We start from the raw sequence: 16,974 nt of genomic DNA on the forward strand, positions 1-16,974 counted from the left end.
AAACAACGATTCTCCAGCTCCTCAGATGTTGCCTGACTGGTTGTGCTTTTCTAGCACCATACTCTTCAACTCTGATCTCCAGTCCTTACTTTCCCACTCTTAGCTAGGGGAGCAGCAAGTCTTCAGTACTCCTGCCAGAGTGTTGACAGGGCCCATAGTTCTTTGCACTATCAGATTCTTAAAATCACGTGGAGTGATTTGAAATTGGTGAAGACTGATATCTGGGATGCAGGGGACCACTGGAGGTGGCCAAGATGGATCAACCACTCGGCACTTCTGGCTGAAGAATGCTGCGAGTGCCTCAGCCTTATTTTTTGCAGTGATGTGTTGGGCTCTTCCATCAATGAGGATTGGGATATTTGTGGAGCCTCTTCCTCCAGTGAGTTGTTTAATTGCCCACTCCCATTCATGACTGGATGCGGCAGAGTTCAGATCCAATCTGTTAGTTGTGGGATCGGTTAGGTATGTCCATCACTTGCTGCTTATGCTGCTTGGCATACAAGTCATGCTGTTCGATCGCTTCACCAGGTTGACATGCCATTTTCAGCTATGCCTGATGCTGCTCCTGGCATGCCCCCCTGCATTCTCCATTGAACCAGGGTTGATCCCCTGACTTGACGGTGATGGTTGAGTGGGGGTTATGCCTGGCCACGAGGTTGTGGATTTTGTTGGAGTACAATTCTTCTGCTGTTGGTGCTCCACAATACTCCATGGATGCCCAGTCCTGAATTGCTAGATTTGTTCAAATTCTGTCCTATTTGCATAATGACAGTGCCACACAGTACAATGGAAGGTATTATCAATGTGACTTTATCTCCACCAAGATTGTGTGCTGGTCACCCTAAATGGTATAGACATGGACAGATGCATCTGCAGCCGGAGGACTGATGAGGATGAGATCAAGTATGTTTTTCATCTTGTTGGTTCTCCCACCACCTACTGCAGAACCAGTGTGGCAGTACGCCTGGTAGGATGTGACCAGTTCAATCATTAGTGTTTCTGTGCAGCTATTCTTGGTGGTGGACATTGAAATCTAGATAAGACCATATTTCCAACAGAACCTATTTTCGTCAGTAGAGAGGTGGAAGTGGGTCATGGTAGAACATCCATTTAAGCAGAAATCCCATTTTCACTGGAGCATGGGCCTTATCCTAAATTTTTTTTAAGAGTAGATATAAATGTTCATGAAGGGTAGATAAGGAACTGTCATGGTGTCAAGCTAGTTGCATCGGTTGTCATTTAAAAACATTGAGCAACAAAAACAAACCCCATGTTTCAGAGTTAAATAACAAGTAGCACTTGAGGTTTGTGAATAGAACCCTATCATTGTAGTATTAATATTGCTTAAGTGCTTCCATAACATGGTATTATCACAATTGGTGGAGGGATCACTACAAGTTCATAGTTTGATTGACAGCTCAAACAGGTTATTAAAGGATTAGCTGTCCTTGTGGGATAATGAAAATAAATATTTGTTCTTCTCAGGGATTAAATACGTGAATATTAATGAATAAGTGTTTTTGTTTTATATAGTGAAGTTGTTTAGAATTTTAGCAGATGTTTAGCATTTTGTTTTATTTCATCTCAGCATAATCCTTGAGGTCTACCTATGATGAACCCTGGAGAATGTAAGGGAAATGGGTGGTTATGGGTTAATAACCAAATCGTTGACTTCTCCACCTCCTGATGCTGCCTGGTTTGTTGTGTTCTTCCAGCTTCCTGTTGGATTCCAGCACTTGCAGTTTGCTTGCTTCTCTGGTTGGTGGGAGGCATGAGTTGGCACTAAATTGTCATTGGGCTATAAGAGGCCACAGTGTTTGGTGAGAGATGCAAGTTGGATGAGATTGCATAAATGGAGTATGGGGGGGTAGCTGGGACTGCCCAAGACATGAGGGCTTTTACTTAACAAAACACTGGGGTCAAGCCCTAGAGAACTTGTAACCAGTTCATCTTAGCACTGGGTGAGCCTATGTGCTCATCTCTGATCTGTGTTTGGAGGTAGCAGGCCTGATTCTTGCTTACTTTAGTTTTATTGCTAAAATGGTTTCCACATAATCTGAAAGAAAATAAATATAAACCCAAGAGAGAAAGGGTTGCATTAAATTTGACAAGTAACTAACAAATTACTTAAGTTGAGCAATATAGAAGTGTTCCAACACAGAATGCTTACAGATGTATAGTCTGTTGTGGTAATTCAATAGGCTGACCATTTCTGTTCCAAATGGAACATTATGGTGCAAGGAAATTACTTATTAAAATTGGCAAGAAGTTCAAATAGCTTTAAGTTGTTAAGCTACAAATCAATGTTCAGATAACCATTTCCTATTACAAGGGTGGAAAAGTGATTTCATTTGCAACATAATTTCGAGCAGTGAGTCATGTTTATCCAACTCATTCACACTGCTAGAGTTGGGAAAGGCAACACTCATGCATATGGAGGCAATGCATGGAAAGAGTTTTGTTCACCAGCTGCTGAATAGCAGGGATGGTGGATTACTGATCGAACTCCATTAACTCAGCCTAATCCTTAAAATGTGGGCAACGGGTTTGAAAATGTACCCCATCTGATGGGTTTGCATTAGCTTTTTCACATTGTGCATTTTCCACAAGATCAATTTTCCTAGGGGATTTTGCAAACCTTAGCCATACTAAAGCTAGTTTTATACTGCACTTTGGGGGCCAGTTTGGGGTGAAACATCAACACTGCAGCGTAAAAGTACTTGGAGAGAACTCAGCAGGAAACAAGAAGGACTTTTGCGAATTTTCAAAAGAAGTTCAGAAATGGTTAAGAGCAGTTATGCAATTTAACCAAAAGATGATTTATTTGAAAAACTTAGCTTGTGGCAAACTTTTAGAACTAATAATCCATGATTTATTTTAAATGCTTACTAATTATTATCAGATAAACAAAGACATCATTTGTAAAACTGAATTAATTTTTCACAATAAGTAGTTTTTGAAATGACTGACTGGCTAAAGGGAATGTAGTGGAGCACCATACTAAAGGTGGCGCCTCACTGCACCAGGGATCTGGGTTCGATTCCCACCTTGGTTGACTGTGTGGAGTTTGCACATTCTCCCCACGTCTGTGTGGGTTTCCTCCCATGATCCAAAAATGTGCAGGTCAGGTGAATTGGCCGTACTAAACTGCCCACAGTGTTAGGTGCATTAGTCAGGAATAAATGTAGGGGGGTCAATTACTCTCCAGAGGGTCGGCGTAGAGCCAAATGATCTGTTTCCGTACTATAGGGAATCTGATCTAAAAGCTATCATTTAGTGTTCTTGAAGGTGTGTCAGAAGGCTTACTCATAAACTATAGACATTTTATACAAGAAATGCAGCAATTTTGAAAGAAAACCAGTCAGTAAAAATGGAGTTGAATTGGAAATAGTTTGCTCCCAAATGTCAATACTAAATGCAATTGTTTTGTAGTGTATTGACAGAGGACTTGGACTTAAGACTTGAACGTCAGGAACATCATCCTGAATTTAACCAGACCAACAGAATGTAAAAACTTCAGGAAGAAAAAAGACAGGTGAGTAGAATTTGCAGACATTTAGTAGACACCATTTAATACGCCAAATATGGCAGAAAGAAAATGCAGCATACATATTTTTGAAGGAGGATGTTGAAGGGCGTACATACAAGAATGAACGAGGCATTCAAATGCACAAGTTCAGTCAAATAAGGTGTTTTTAAAAAAAAGCCGATAGGCTTTTATAACCAGCAGGACACAACAAAAGAATAAGTAATTAAAATGTTGTACAAAACATTGATTAGTCCATATTGAGGAATACTGAGTGCATTATTTATACATAGTGACCACACAACTTTGATTCACCTAGATGATCTTAGGAATGGGCAATTAGTTGCAAAGAGAGCCTTCAGGTACTTGGAATATTTTCACTCCAGCAAGAAGGCTCAGGACCTTTGAGAGAAATTCTTTAAACTAGAAAATACTTTGATAGTGTTTAAGATATCACTATGAAGTATGAGGAAAACAAAGGAGAAGTTTCTTTGTATGTGATGTTTAGACTCAGCACATCATCCTGCCTGATTTCTGTCCAAATTTCACCCACTTCAGCCCGTCAGGATTTGACCATGGTGCTCAGGGACACCTACAACTTGGATGTTTCTGCCAGGATACTTTGCATGCAGTGACACATATACATCTGGGTGTGTCTTATGGCTCTTGGCTTCATTTCCAAGCACCCACTCACCTGGTGCTTACTTGGTAACGGTCAGCTTCTGTGGCAAGCATTACGTTTTGGTGCCAAGGGAGAGGCAGACAGCTTGTCACGGTTGGGAATAGTGAAGTAATAACCAAGAAGCGAACATGTTACTGCATGGCGCCATGCTACATTAATGTGACACCTACAGCATGTGACAGTGTCTTGCTCACTAATTGTGCTTCAAACCAATGTCACTTTTGAAAATCAAAGGGGAGCAGTCCATAGTAGGATCGAAGGGGTCCATGGTCAAACAGTGGATATTGCCACAGTCAGTTAGGGTGATTGTGTGATTGCAGTCCAGGAGTTGGCACAGTCAGTCAACTACTTGATCTTAACAGAGACTGGAGATCTGTGCCTTTGCATCATCAGTCCTACAGGTCATGTGTAACTAAGCTGGGGATGACAGGTACCTGCACTGAGGTGCTGTGAGATATGAATCTGTGGACTTATTCAGCACTGTGCTGCCAAGTCAACCTAGTGAGATGGGCCACAGTCAGGCTTGGTGGTTTGGTTAATAATGGTCAGGGCCTTATCAAGGGGTAGTCCACGGAGTTCTGGGAAAGTGGGAAGCTCAACTCTACAGTTGCACTTAATTGAGACCAATACGAGGGAGAAGAATGGGATCTCAATGAACTTAGAAGAGGATGGGAAGCTCCGGGAAGGGTGCCTTTCACAAGTGACTATCACTGTGGCCTCTACATTGGGTTGGTGGGTGAGTGATGGCGAGTATATGGCAAACAAGGCAATTCGCAAAGTCAGGGCTCTGAAGGTAAATTGGAGACATCAGTAGATATATAACGGGGTTGAACAAAAATGGGGGCACGCTGAAAGGTCATCGGGAGCACTGGGACAGCAGCACAAAAGAGAACATGTAGGATGGGGAGTCATCCTGTATCTCAGGCAGAGCCTGCAAGTCACTCAAGCACAAAAACAAAACTTGGCCATCTTTAATTCCAAATCAACTGTGCAATAATGGTACCAATTGTGGGAGAACAGAACAAGAACAAGGAAAAAGAAAAACAGGAAATTCAAAACCTGTAATAGAAATATGGTGAAGGACCAGGTCTCAACATGCTGAGGTAGCAGTTATTCACTTGAGATTTTTGACAATTAATATCAATATGCAATTCTACCATGGTGAGTATCGCCAATTCGTCACCGTCTGTGGTAATCTGGTGGCTGTGGGACTCTTATGCAGCATACTTTCAACAGGACATTTTTTCAAAGCATGATTTCCTCTCCCTAGCATAACAAGGAAAACACAAACAATGGTTTCTGAACTATTCCTCCAAAAAAACGAAAGTTAAATGTTCTTGTCTGTGTGACTCAGGTATTAAGCATCAGAGACCCTTGGCCATTTTGATTTTTGTATGTATCTTAGCTTCTAAAAAGGAAACAGTTCACGAAGTTTAGCAAGATCTAAAATAGACATATTAATGTTCAAGGTGGACAATGGCAACAAGGACTTCTTCAAGGAATACTTTTTGCGTCAGTCTTAAATTTATAATAATGCATACATTAGCATGATGAACAGAATTTATGGAGAAATTGCCAACCTTTATTCCACTTTGGACCTGTTTGTGGATGTCAAGAAACGTATCCTTCAGTAATTCTCCATCTGGAGTGTAAATCTTCACAAAGCCTTCTTTTTCCAAGATGAAGAGTCTCTGCGATCCATCTCCACAGTGCACCAATCCTGTTGGCTGTCTCAGGCCACTAATCGTTTCTTGCAGGCAGTAACAGTTTCTTTTATGTTTTCTAAACAAGTAATACATTTTTAATTATTCCTGATGATTGAACATGTTTTGTCTAAAAAAAGTAACCACAAAAGAAAAAGTTACCATATAAATTATTCAGCAAACTTGTAAAGTTCGGTGACAGATCTTAAAATATTCATTCAGTCTTAAACAGGGAACATTGAAAATATATTTAAAAGTATCACTTGTTCTACCTACATATCATATAAAAGCTACATTCAGCTTTCAAATGAAGCTTGATTTTGGACAAAAATCTAACCTCTCTATGGGTGATGCTGTTCCTAAATGGAATACGTTATATGTTTCAATCCTTCAATACCTTTGTCTAAAGGAAGGGAGAACTGGCAACTCTAGACTACTCATTACAATGTTTTCAGATAGGGTCAGGAATAATGACAAAGGATGCAAGGATGAATGGAATGTTGGTTAAGTAACAGCAGCTATAAAAAGTACTAAATGAAGCAATTATGTTGAACTGAAGAGGGGCAATCCCATTCCTAACCAGATTCTCCAAACAGTTCAGTGGGAGATCAAACAGTAAATATGATGGCACATTGCTGAAACAAAAGGGCAGTAATATAGGGATTTCAACTAATGTCATTTACAAAATACCGTGCAAGAACTGTAACAAACACTACATTGTACAAACAGGCAGAAAACTAGTCACCATGAACATCAACTAGCCACAAAACGACATGACCTTCTCTCACTAGTATCCTTACACACAGATGAGGAAAGACACCACTTCGACTGGGGCAACGCATTCATCCTAGGACAAGCCAAACAGAAACATGTACGAGAATTCCTAGAAGCATGGCATTCCAACTGGAGTGAAATCAACAAACACATTGACTTGGATCCATTTACCACCCCCTGAGAAAAAGTACAGGAAATGACATCACCATAGGAAATGACATCACAAACCTAAACACAAATAGGAAGCGGGCCATACCACCAGTGCTTCATCCGGAGGCTCACTGATGACGTTACCTAGTATGGTGACGAAACATCTGAAAACGAACCTTCCAGCTCAGCGAGCAAAGCTACATCCAGGAATTTCAACTACCCAAATATTCAACTGGAATAAAATCAGTATCAAAAGTGTTTGGAGAGCACAGAATTGTTAACTCCATTTCAAGAAAATTAGCATGTAGCAAGCCCAAGAAGCAAGAGCATAGTTCTGGATTCGTTTTTAGGGACTGAAGCTGGATGGGTGGACGGTGCATCAGTCGGAGAGCATTTTGTTCATAGTTATTGTAATTCAGTTAGATTTAGGTTAGTTATGGAAAAAGACAGGGACAGACCACATATAAAATTCTCAAGTGAGGTAAGGATAATTTTACTAAACTGACATATGGCTTAATAAAAGTTGAATGGTAACAGCTACTAGCTTAATCAGTGTCATGGAAGCATTCAAGGAAGTGATAGTGAAGATTCAGAAAAATATGTTCCCAGAAGAAACAAGTGTTTACATTTGTAAATCAAATGCAAAAGTCAAGCAACGTAAAGATAAGATAGGGTAAGAAAGGAAAGCTAAGGAACCTGCAGAAGTATGGAAAATGGAGGAAGGAAATTAATATAGTTTGTAAAGCAAGGAAAATATTAGTATATAAAGTCAAGGATAACACACACATATCTTGTAAATGCATAAAGAGCACATTGATAATAACTAAGGAATGGTTATGGGTTTGTTAGTGACCAACAAGTAATCAGGACACAGGGAAAGAGGACATAGGCGAGAATGCAGACATTGTAATAATGGAAGATGCATGTGAAATATTGGTTGGAACAAAGATACAAGGAAAGGAAATAATGTTGAAAGTTGACAAATCATCAGGCTCAAATGAAATGAAAGTTAAAAGAGAGGGAGGACATCACAAAGGCTTTGACCATCATTTCCCAATTTTCTCTGGCTAGCAGCATGGTGCTGAAAGATTGCTAAATGGTGCACTATTCTTTAAATGTTACCTACAAACCAGTCAACTTAACCTCAGTGATGGGAACATTATCATAAAACATTGAGAGCCAGTGTAACCCAATACTTAGAAAGGCATGGATAAGTTGAGGATAGTTGGCATGGATTAATTAAAGGAAGATCATGGTGAATTTATCTGATTGAATTATTTGAGATATTGACAAGAGTTCATGAGAATAACACATCTGATGTAGCCGATATGAATTTTAGTGAGACTTTTAATAAGGTTTTACATGGCTGACCGGCCAGAAAAATAAATGACCATGAAATTCAGGCGCAAGTGACATGTTGATTTGGGTTGGTCCCTGCCTGTTAAAACTAGAAGTAGGCTTTAGACTTTTAATAATTTAACATCCTTCTCAGCCTATCAGTTTTGGAGGACCAATATTCCTCTTTATTATGAATCAGTAGTGGGCGAAGTAAGGAGGGGACAATGGGGAATGTAAAGCAGGAACATAAGTTTAACAAGGCGTTATAACTTTGAACAAAAATTTCCATTTAGTCTGACCCAGAGCTATATGCATTATTCTAGCTATCGTATTCTTGATTTGCTTCATATAACTTCAGCTCCTCTATGTTGATATTTATGCCTTGGTTAATAAATGGAAGTATCCCATACACCATCTTAACAGGCTCAGGAAGCAAAGGGTTATTGATTGGGATGGGGTTTTGTGGTTGAAAGGCAATTTCCTGTGAGGTTCTACAAGACTTAGTATTAAGCACCTTCGTATGTGTGTGTGTGTGTGTGTGTGTGTGTGTGTGTGTGTGTGTGTGTGTGTGTGTGTGTGTGTGAGAGAGAGTGTGTGTGAATTATTCAGACATAACTTGAAAGGTATGTCTATAATGCAAATATTGATTCAATTGTTGATAGTGAGGAAACAAGATGGTGGAAAGATTATCAATGTATTGGCTAAGTTGGCAGAAAAGTGGCAAACGAAATGAAATCGAAGAGGGAGGCAATGCATTTGGGGAGGAGAAATGAGACTAGATAATAAATAATAAATGGTGGCATACTGAGAGGTATAGGAGAACAGGCAGGTCTTGAGGTGTACGTGCACAGATCCTTGAAGGTAGCAGGACTGATAGATAAGCTTGTTAAGATGGTGTATGGGATACTTCCATTTATTAACCAAGGCATAAATATCAACATAGAGGAGCTGAAGTTATATGAAGCAAATCAAGAATACGACAGCTAGAATAATGCATATAGCTCTGGGTCAGACTAAATGGAAATTTTTGTTCAAAGTTATAACGCCTTGTTAAACTTATGTTCCTGCTTTACATTCTCCATTGTCCCCTCCTTACTTCGCCCACTACTGATTCATAATAAAGAGGAATATTGGTCCTCCAAAACTGGTAGGCTGAGAAGGATGTTAAATTATTAAAAGACTAAAGCCTACTTCTGGTTTTAACAGGCAGGGACCAACCCATTTGCAGGAGGTGAATTTAAACTTTAAACATTACAATGTTCCTGCATGCCTCAAACATAACCACTGCAAGCTTGACTGGGAGACTCTTCAGTGTCTCAGGACGCCCAGCAGCAAGGTCCAGTATATGCCTTCCAACCTGTTTTCCAATTCCCTTCAATACTCCTCTTCAGGGCCTCCAATCTCCTCTGTGGAAGTTTCAATCCTCCAAATCTCTCCTTGTCCAGCCTTCAATAAACCTCTATCCTCGAATTTTCCCCTGTTCCCTACATCCCGGTCTCCAGATTTCAATCTTTTTACTAGCCTAATCCTCAGTCATTCAAATCTTGATCAGTTTTGAATTGCAATCTTCTTTCATCTCCCCAAGTCTGGCTGATCCTGTGAAAAACACATTGTCCTTGGCTTTCTGACCTCAGACTAACACTTCCTCCCTACTTCTAAGTTAATATCCAATTTTATTACCATAAACCTGACCACACTATATATTAGCATGGGTGCATCATTGTCATACTTCAACATGTTTTTCTCTCCAATGTTGCACAATGCTCCCTTTGCCCATTTTTAACTTTCTTCTCCATAACTAGCAGTTTGGAGAACTCAGTGTGAGTTATGAGTACCTTAAGACTGATCTTTGCCACAAACCATCAGAGCACCACATTTGTGGTGTAAAAGGGCGCCATGCCACATTAGCAAACTTCAAAACGTTCATAATAAAGAAGATTGCTGTTTAAAATAGACTGCTGGAGCAGCAGCTTTCATATCACATTCATCTGCACTCCAGTGCAAATACAACCCTCATATGATAGTTCAATAATACAGAATACAAACCACATGATTCAATACAAAACTGAAAGAATGAATCTTCATTAGGACTATAAAAAAGGTATTCAAATATAATATGCATTTGACTCAGCAATAAATTAAGCAAACTGTTCCAATTACATCATTACCATAATCAAAACATAGCAATGCTCCAAAATTACTGAACCTTTTACATCTGATGACTTTCCTTGCTTGCAACTTGCAGGAAACTCTTAACATCTGCCGTTTTCTTCAGTTCTTCGACTTAATCTTTCCTTCCCCAAATCTAACCCTCCGTACGTTCCTCTCTTTTCGCCAGCCCTGACTGAATTCCACCCACCCACCCAACCACCACCACTCTTCCCTTCGTTCTCAGCGAATCTTCTCTATCTCACCCTCACTAGTTTCTCTTTCCGTTTCTTGTCGAATCCTCAAATCCTCCTTTCCCCCTCTCAATGGTTCTGACTGAATTCCACCTTCCTTCCGCAAAAAGCTAGCACACTTTTTCACAAACTATTAGGGAAGACAAATGGAATATTGATCTTTATTTCAAATGGAATGGATTATATAAGAGGGTGGGGTGGGGGGGGGGGATTGTGCTAAAACTATAAAAGGCACGAATCAGACTACATCTGAAATACTGTGAACAGTTTTGGATCCTTTATCTAAGGAAGGATGCACGGCATTGGAAGCAGTCCAGAGAAGGTTCACTGAGCTGATATGATATATGGAAGGACTGTCTTATGAGGAGAAGTTGAATAGGCTAGCCTGTACTCTTTAGAGTTAAGAAGAGTGAAAGGTGAATTTATTGAAACATACAAAGTTCTTAGAGGACTTGATAGGGTAAATGCAGAGATGCTAGTTCCCCTTGTTGGACAGTCTAAGAGCAGAGGGTTTAATCTCAGAATAAGGAGTTGCCTATTTAAGACAGAGACAAGGAGAAATCTATTCTCTTGGTGGGTAGAGCATTTGTGGAACTCTTTAACAAGAGTTCCCCGCGTGGGCGGCACGGTGGCACAGTGGTTAGCACTGCTGCCTCACAGCGCCTGAGACCCGGGTTCAATTCCCGCCTCAGGCGACTGACTGTGTGGAGTTTGCACGTTCTCCCCGTGTCTGCGTGGGTTTCCTCCGGGTGCTCCGGTTTCCTCCCACAGTCCAAAGATGTGCAGGTCAGGTGAATTGGCCATGCTAAATTGCCAGTAGTGTTAGGTAAGGGGTAAATGTAGATGTAGGGGTATGGGTGGGTTACGCTTTGGCGGGGCGGTGTGGACTTGTTGGGCCGAAGGGCCTGTTTCCACACTGTAAGTAATCTAATCTAATCTAATCAAGAAGGTTACAGATTTACAGATGACTTACAGTGTGGAAACAGGCCCTTCGGCCCAACAAGTCCACACCGACCCACCCATACCCATTCCCCGACAGGTTGCAGAATCTGGGTTGTTAAGAATATTCCAGACAGATATTTAATTAGCAAGAGAATGAAGGGTTATAGGGAAAACACATGTAAATGGAGTTAGAAGGTTATTAAATTAATCATGATTTCATTGAAAAAAGAACAAACTATAAAAGAGACCTAAGGGGCAACTTTTTCAAGCAGAGCATGGTACTTGTATGGAATAAGCTGCCAGAGGAAGTGGTGGAGGTTGGTATAATTGCAACATTTAAAAGGCATCTGGATGGGTATATGATAAGGAAGAAATTTGGAGGAATATGGGCCGGGTGCTGGCAGGTGGGACTGGATTGGGTTGGGATATCTGGTTGGCATAGACGAGTTGGACCGAAGGGTCTGTTTCTGTGCTGTACATCTCTATGACTCTACAACTGTGGATGCTGAAAATCAGAAATAAAAAACATAAATTGCTAGAAAAATTCAGCAGGTCCGGCACCCTCTGTGGACAGAAATCAGACTTAACGTTTCGGGTCTAGTGTCCCTTCAGCTCTGCAGAAGGATCACTCGACCTGAAACGTTAACTCTGATTTCTCCCCACAGATGCTGGATGAGCTGCTGAATTATTCCAGCAATTTCCGTTTATAATCTCGTTGAATATCAGGGTGGACTCAATGATCTGAATGGGCTATTTCTGCTCCTATTTCTTATGGCTCCAAAAATCACCACTAGCACCATTTACAATATGGCAGTTTCACAGCTACCAATCCTTCCTGCTAGTATTAGTCTAACTAATTGACCTATTTGGAGAAGGAGGCCCACACAAAGCATAAGGGAGTCTCAATTTGATGAACAGGTTTGTTATATGTTGCTTAAAAGCTGGTGACATTACATCTGATATGTGATTATATCATGAGACATCATGCTCAACTTAACAGCAAGTTCACAATACTGCTACTGAAATATTCTCTGACAGTTTTGGCATCAAGTGAAGACCTGGAATACTCCCAACTCACATCTGTTATATTCTGATATAGTTATACCATGATATCAGGATGTTGATTTTGGGAGATCCAGTGATGATAGTGACATTTAATATCGAGGCAAAATTCTTCCTTATTTGAAATGGCCATTGTCTGGTACATGTGGCACAAATGTTACTTGCTAATTATCAGCCCAAGTCTGGGTGTTCTGCACAGCTTGCTGTATGTGGCCATCAGTTGCTCCAGTATGACAAAAATCTTGAAATGATGCTAAACTTTGTGCAATCATCAGTGAACATGTCCATTTCTGACATCAAGATAGAGGGAAGATCATGAATGTCGTAACAGCAAATGACTGGATTAAGGACACTATCCTGAATAACTCCTGCAATGTTGCTCCAGGATTGAGTTATCTTCTACAATCATCTTCCTTTGCTAACTGAAGTCACAAAGACAGCGACTTCTCCCTACTCACTCACTGATTCCCACAAACTTCTGTTTGTCTTGGGATCCTTGATGCCATATTCATTCAAATGCAGCTTTGGTGTCGAGAGCAGTCACCTTCACTTCTGGAGGTCAACTCTGTCGCCTACGACTAGACCAAAGCCATACTGAGATCAGAGTTGAGTGATCCTGGCAGAAGCTGAACAGTGACCAGGTTCATGCTGAGCAAATCCCATTTGATAGTGATATTGCAACATCTTGCATGAGCTTCCTGACGATCGAAAGTAGATTAATGAGCAGTAAGTGGCATTTTTTTCACATAGTCAGGTAGATGCCAATGCTGTAGCTGTACCATAACAGTTTTTGCAGTATCCAATGCCTTCAGCCATTTCTTGATAGCATGTGGAGTTAATGACATTGGTTGAAGACTGTCATCTGTGATCTCACCAGAAGACCAAAACGAATCATCCACTTGATAATTCTGGCTGAAGATGCATATAAATCTTTCAGACTTTTCTTTTGTATGAGTGAGCTGTGCTCCCCCAGTGCTGGAAGGGACATTTGTGCAATCACTTCCTCTTCCTATTGTCATCTTATGTGTCCACCAATATCCACAGCTGGATATTACAGGATTGCCAACTCTTAGATCAGAACTTTTAATGGTGGAATTTCTTAGCCCTTTCATGTTGCGTTGGTTCTTTGACAGGCAGGCAGTCCTGTATTCTAGGAGAAAGTGAGGACTGCGGACGCTGGAGATCAGAGCTGAAAGTGTGTTGCTGGAAAAGCGCAGCAGGTCAGGCAGCATCCAAGGAGCAGGAGAATCGACGTTTCGGGCATAAGCCCTTCTTCAGGAATGAGGAAAGTGTGCCAAGCAGCTCCTGACCCTACCGCCCCCACCCCCACTCCGGCCTATCACCCTCACCTTAACCTCCTTCCACCTACCGCATTTCCAACGCCCCTCCCCCAAGTCCCTCCTCCCTACCTTTTATCTCAGCCTGCTTGGCACACTTTCCTCATTCCTGAAGAAGGGCTCATGCCTGAAACATCGATTCTCCTGCTCCTTGGATGCTGCCTGACCTGCTGCGCTTTTCTAGCAACACATTTTCAGTCCTGTATTCTAGCTTCACTAAATCAGCACCTTAATTTGAGATATGCCCTTCTACATGTTTCATTGAATTAGGGTTGGTTTCACAGCTTGATGGTAGTAATAAAGTGGGGTAGGTCATGAGGTTACAGATTGTCATTTAATTCTGTTGCTGATGGCCCACAGTGCTTAAGTGATGTCCAGTTTTGAGTTCACTGTCTACCCTATTGGGGGGGGGGGGCGGGGGGGGGGGGGGGAGGGCGGGGGGGGGGGGTGGGGGGGAGGGTGGAAGGTATCCTCAATGTGAAGATGTGACCTTTTCTCCACAGGGACTGTATGATTAGATTCCCTACAGCATGGAAACAGGCCCTTCGGCCCAACCAGTCCACACTGACCCTCCAAAGAGTAACCCACCCAGACCCAATTCCCTCTGACTAATGCACCTAACACTATGGTCAATTTAACATGGCCAATTCACCTGTAGACTGTGGGAGGAAACTGGAGCACATGGAGGAAACCCACACAGACACAGAGGGGAATGTGCAAACTCCACACAGACAGTCACCCGAGGCTGGAATCGAACCTGGGACCTTGGTGCTGTGAGGCAGCAGTGCTAACCACTGAGCCACCGTGCCACCCATGGTAGTCACTTTTACTAACAACATCATGGATTGGTGCATCTCCAGCAGATTGATGGTGAAGAGTGAAATCGAATGGCCTCTCACTGCACTGTAGGGATTGCATGAGTCAGCCAGTCTTCGTTAATAGTGCTGCAATTATTTCAGAAGTGAAAGAATGAACTGCAGTTTGAGAGCAATTGCTAGACATGGAGAACCTCACTCCAAAGAGAGTGATTGTTTATCCAGTAATCAGCACTTTTGAGAAGCTGACAAGTACTATACTCAGCTGAAAAATATGTTGCTGGAAAAGCGCAGCAGGTCAGGCAGCATCCAAGGAGCAGGAGAATCGACGTTTCAGGCATAAGCCCTTCTTATGCCCGAAACGTCGAATCTCCTGCTCCTTGGATGCTGCCTGACCTGCTGCGCTTTTCCAGCAACACATTTTTCAGCTCTGATCTCCAGCATCTGCAGTCCTCACTTTCTCCTAAGTGCTATACTCACCAGATCTAGAAGGGTGCAGTCTACCTCATCAGGTACAGGTCTGGTATAGACAGTCAGTTTGTACAACACACATGTTTCCTGTTCCTCAACAAGAAAATTGCACCCATAAATGTAATTGCAGAGGACCAGGGTTTTAAGACATGCTAATGAATGCAAAATGAGTTCCCAAGCATGAAGGCTGGGAAGCCGATCCACCTGAACGTTCCTGGGAACTTAAAACCAGAAGTTTAGCCTGCCATCAATGAATTTCCCCCACCTTCCATTCAAAAATCTCAATATGGGCTTGGAAGACCCTGCCCCAACATTACTTATGGTGCTAATAAACTACAACAATGTTTGAATATTCTTAATATTAAATGACAAACACACTGGTGGCACAGCAGTATAATGTAAGCTGACATGTCATTGATTCAGTGTCATGAGTACAGCTATTGAATCTTTCTAAATCAAGTAACAGTTATCTTATTGAACCTGTTGATGTGTTCCATTTTATGATATTCATCCATCTGGTTTAAGTAATTGGAAACTGGCCCTTGTAGTTGTTTCCTGGGAAAGTCTGGAAAGCATATCCTATTGTCTTTTGCTGAATAAAGGTTGCAGAACTCATCTGAAGTGGTTTGGAATAGTCCTGGAAAATAAATGTTAAATAAATTACTGGTAGTCATGTTATTAAATGCCTGCATGAGCAATGTTTCTTCTGTAAGAAAGAATCAAGAAAGAAACAATATATTGTTTTGCTTTGGAAATTATATTTTAAGCAAGAATTGTCATCTTCATTATCTTGATACACACAGTGTATCAAATGTTAAAATACTGAATAACAACAAATTATTTTGCTTTTCAAAAAAAACTAAAATAAAATCAAGGCGTTACTTTAAGCACATAAACACAATGTGATAATCCATATCTTTGAACATACTAAAACTTTAAGTTTTATTTCAGTTTGTTGTGAAATGCATTGTTTCTTTAAATCTGAAACTCACTATTTATGCTTTATTCTGTCAACAAACTGCCATTACACCCAAAGCTCCAGGATGATCTCACAATAACCAAATAAACTGAGGAAACTTCATCTATACTTTAAAACAGAAGCAAATAAGAAACTGTAGCAAAATTATGGGCATGTCAGTTGTCTTAAACAAATTCTGATATCATGACGCACTTAGTTTCATAGCACTCTCTAAACATATAACAATATTGTTGTTTCTAGCTTTGCTGTTTTCATATTATGATAGATGTAAGGCATAATAAATCACGGATTCACCACACACAAAGTGTGACACGTGTATAATTCATCATCTTTATCTATTTTGCCTGTTATGGGTTATGATGAGAAAACAAGTCAGACCAACTCTAATGTTTTATGTGTTATTAAACATTGATACATCAAATAGAGGATAAGACTGATACCAAATTTATCTTTCAAGAGTGGACTCTCACATAACTTAAGTTATCAAATCATGAGTGTGTCAAAAAGGTCTTTGGAATGATTTAAGCAGCACTTAAATTTTGGTTTATCTAGTTTGTCTCAATTTGAATTTGAATTTGCAGAATGTATATTACTTCACAACTGATGAGTAAAGTCGGCAACCAATCCTTAGCCACCCTTTCATTGCACCTATTTCATCACTCCACTTTTTAAAGTGCATTCAATGTCATCGCTCAGCTGTTCAATACACCATCGCCCAGCACTATGGACAGGGCAAGCCATTCCAGAATAAAGTTAACAACAAAACACACAGATTTGCCCTCCAATTATCTCT

General features: G+C 40.8%; 1 protein-coding gene across 3 annotated transcripts in view; it reads right to left on the bottom strand.

The window, feature by feature from the left end:
- The window catches only part of hhip (hedgehog interacting protein), a 159,716-nt gene that overhangs the window by 132,364 nt on the left and 10,378 nt on the right, over nucleotides 1–16,974 (bottom strand). For all 3 annotated transcript variants that reach the window (XM_072571620.1, XM_072571612.1, XM_072571629.1), the window contains exons 3-4: nucleotides 15,683–15,839; nucleotides 5,789–5,990 (exon numbers count right to left, since the gene is read on the bottom strand). In XM_072571620.1, coding sequence (XP_072427721.1) covers nucleotides 5,789–5,990; nucleotides 15,683–15,839 — 359 coding nt within the window. The remainder of the gene's footprint in view (nucleotides 1–5,788; nucleotides 5,991–15,682; nucleotides 15,840–16,974) is intronic.

This window comes from Chiloscyllium punctatum, chromosome 1 (assembly GCF_047496795.1).
Source record: "Chiloscyllium punctatum isolate Juve2018m chromosome 1, sChiPun1.3, whole genome shotgun sequence".
In the NCBI taxonomy this organism is placed as follows: Eukaryota; Metazoa; Chordata; class Chondrichthyes; order Orectolobiformes; family Hemiscylliidae; genus Chiloscyllium; species Chiloscyllium punctatum.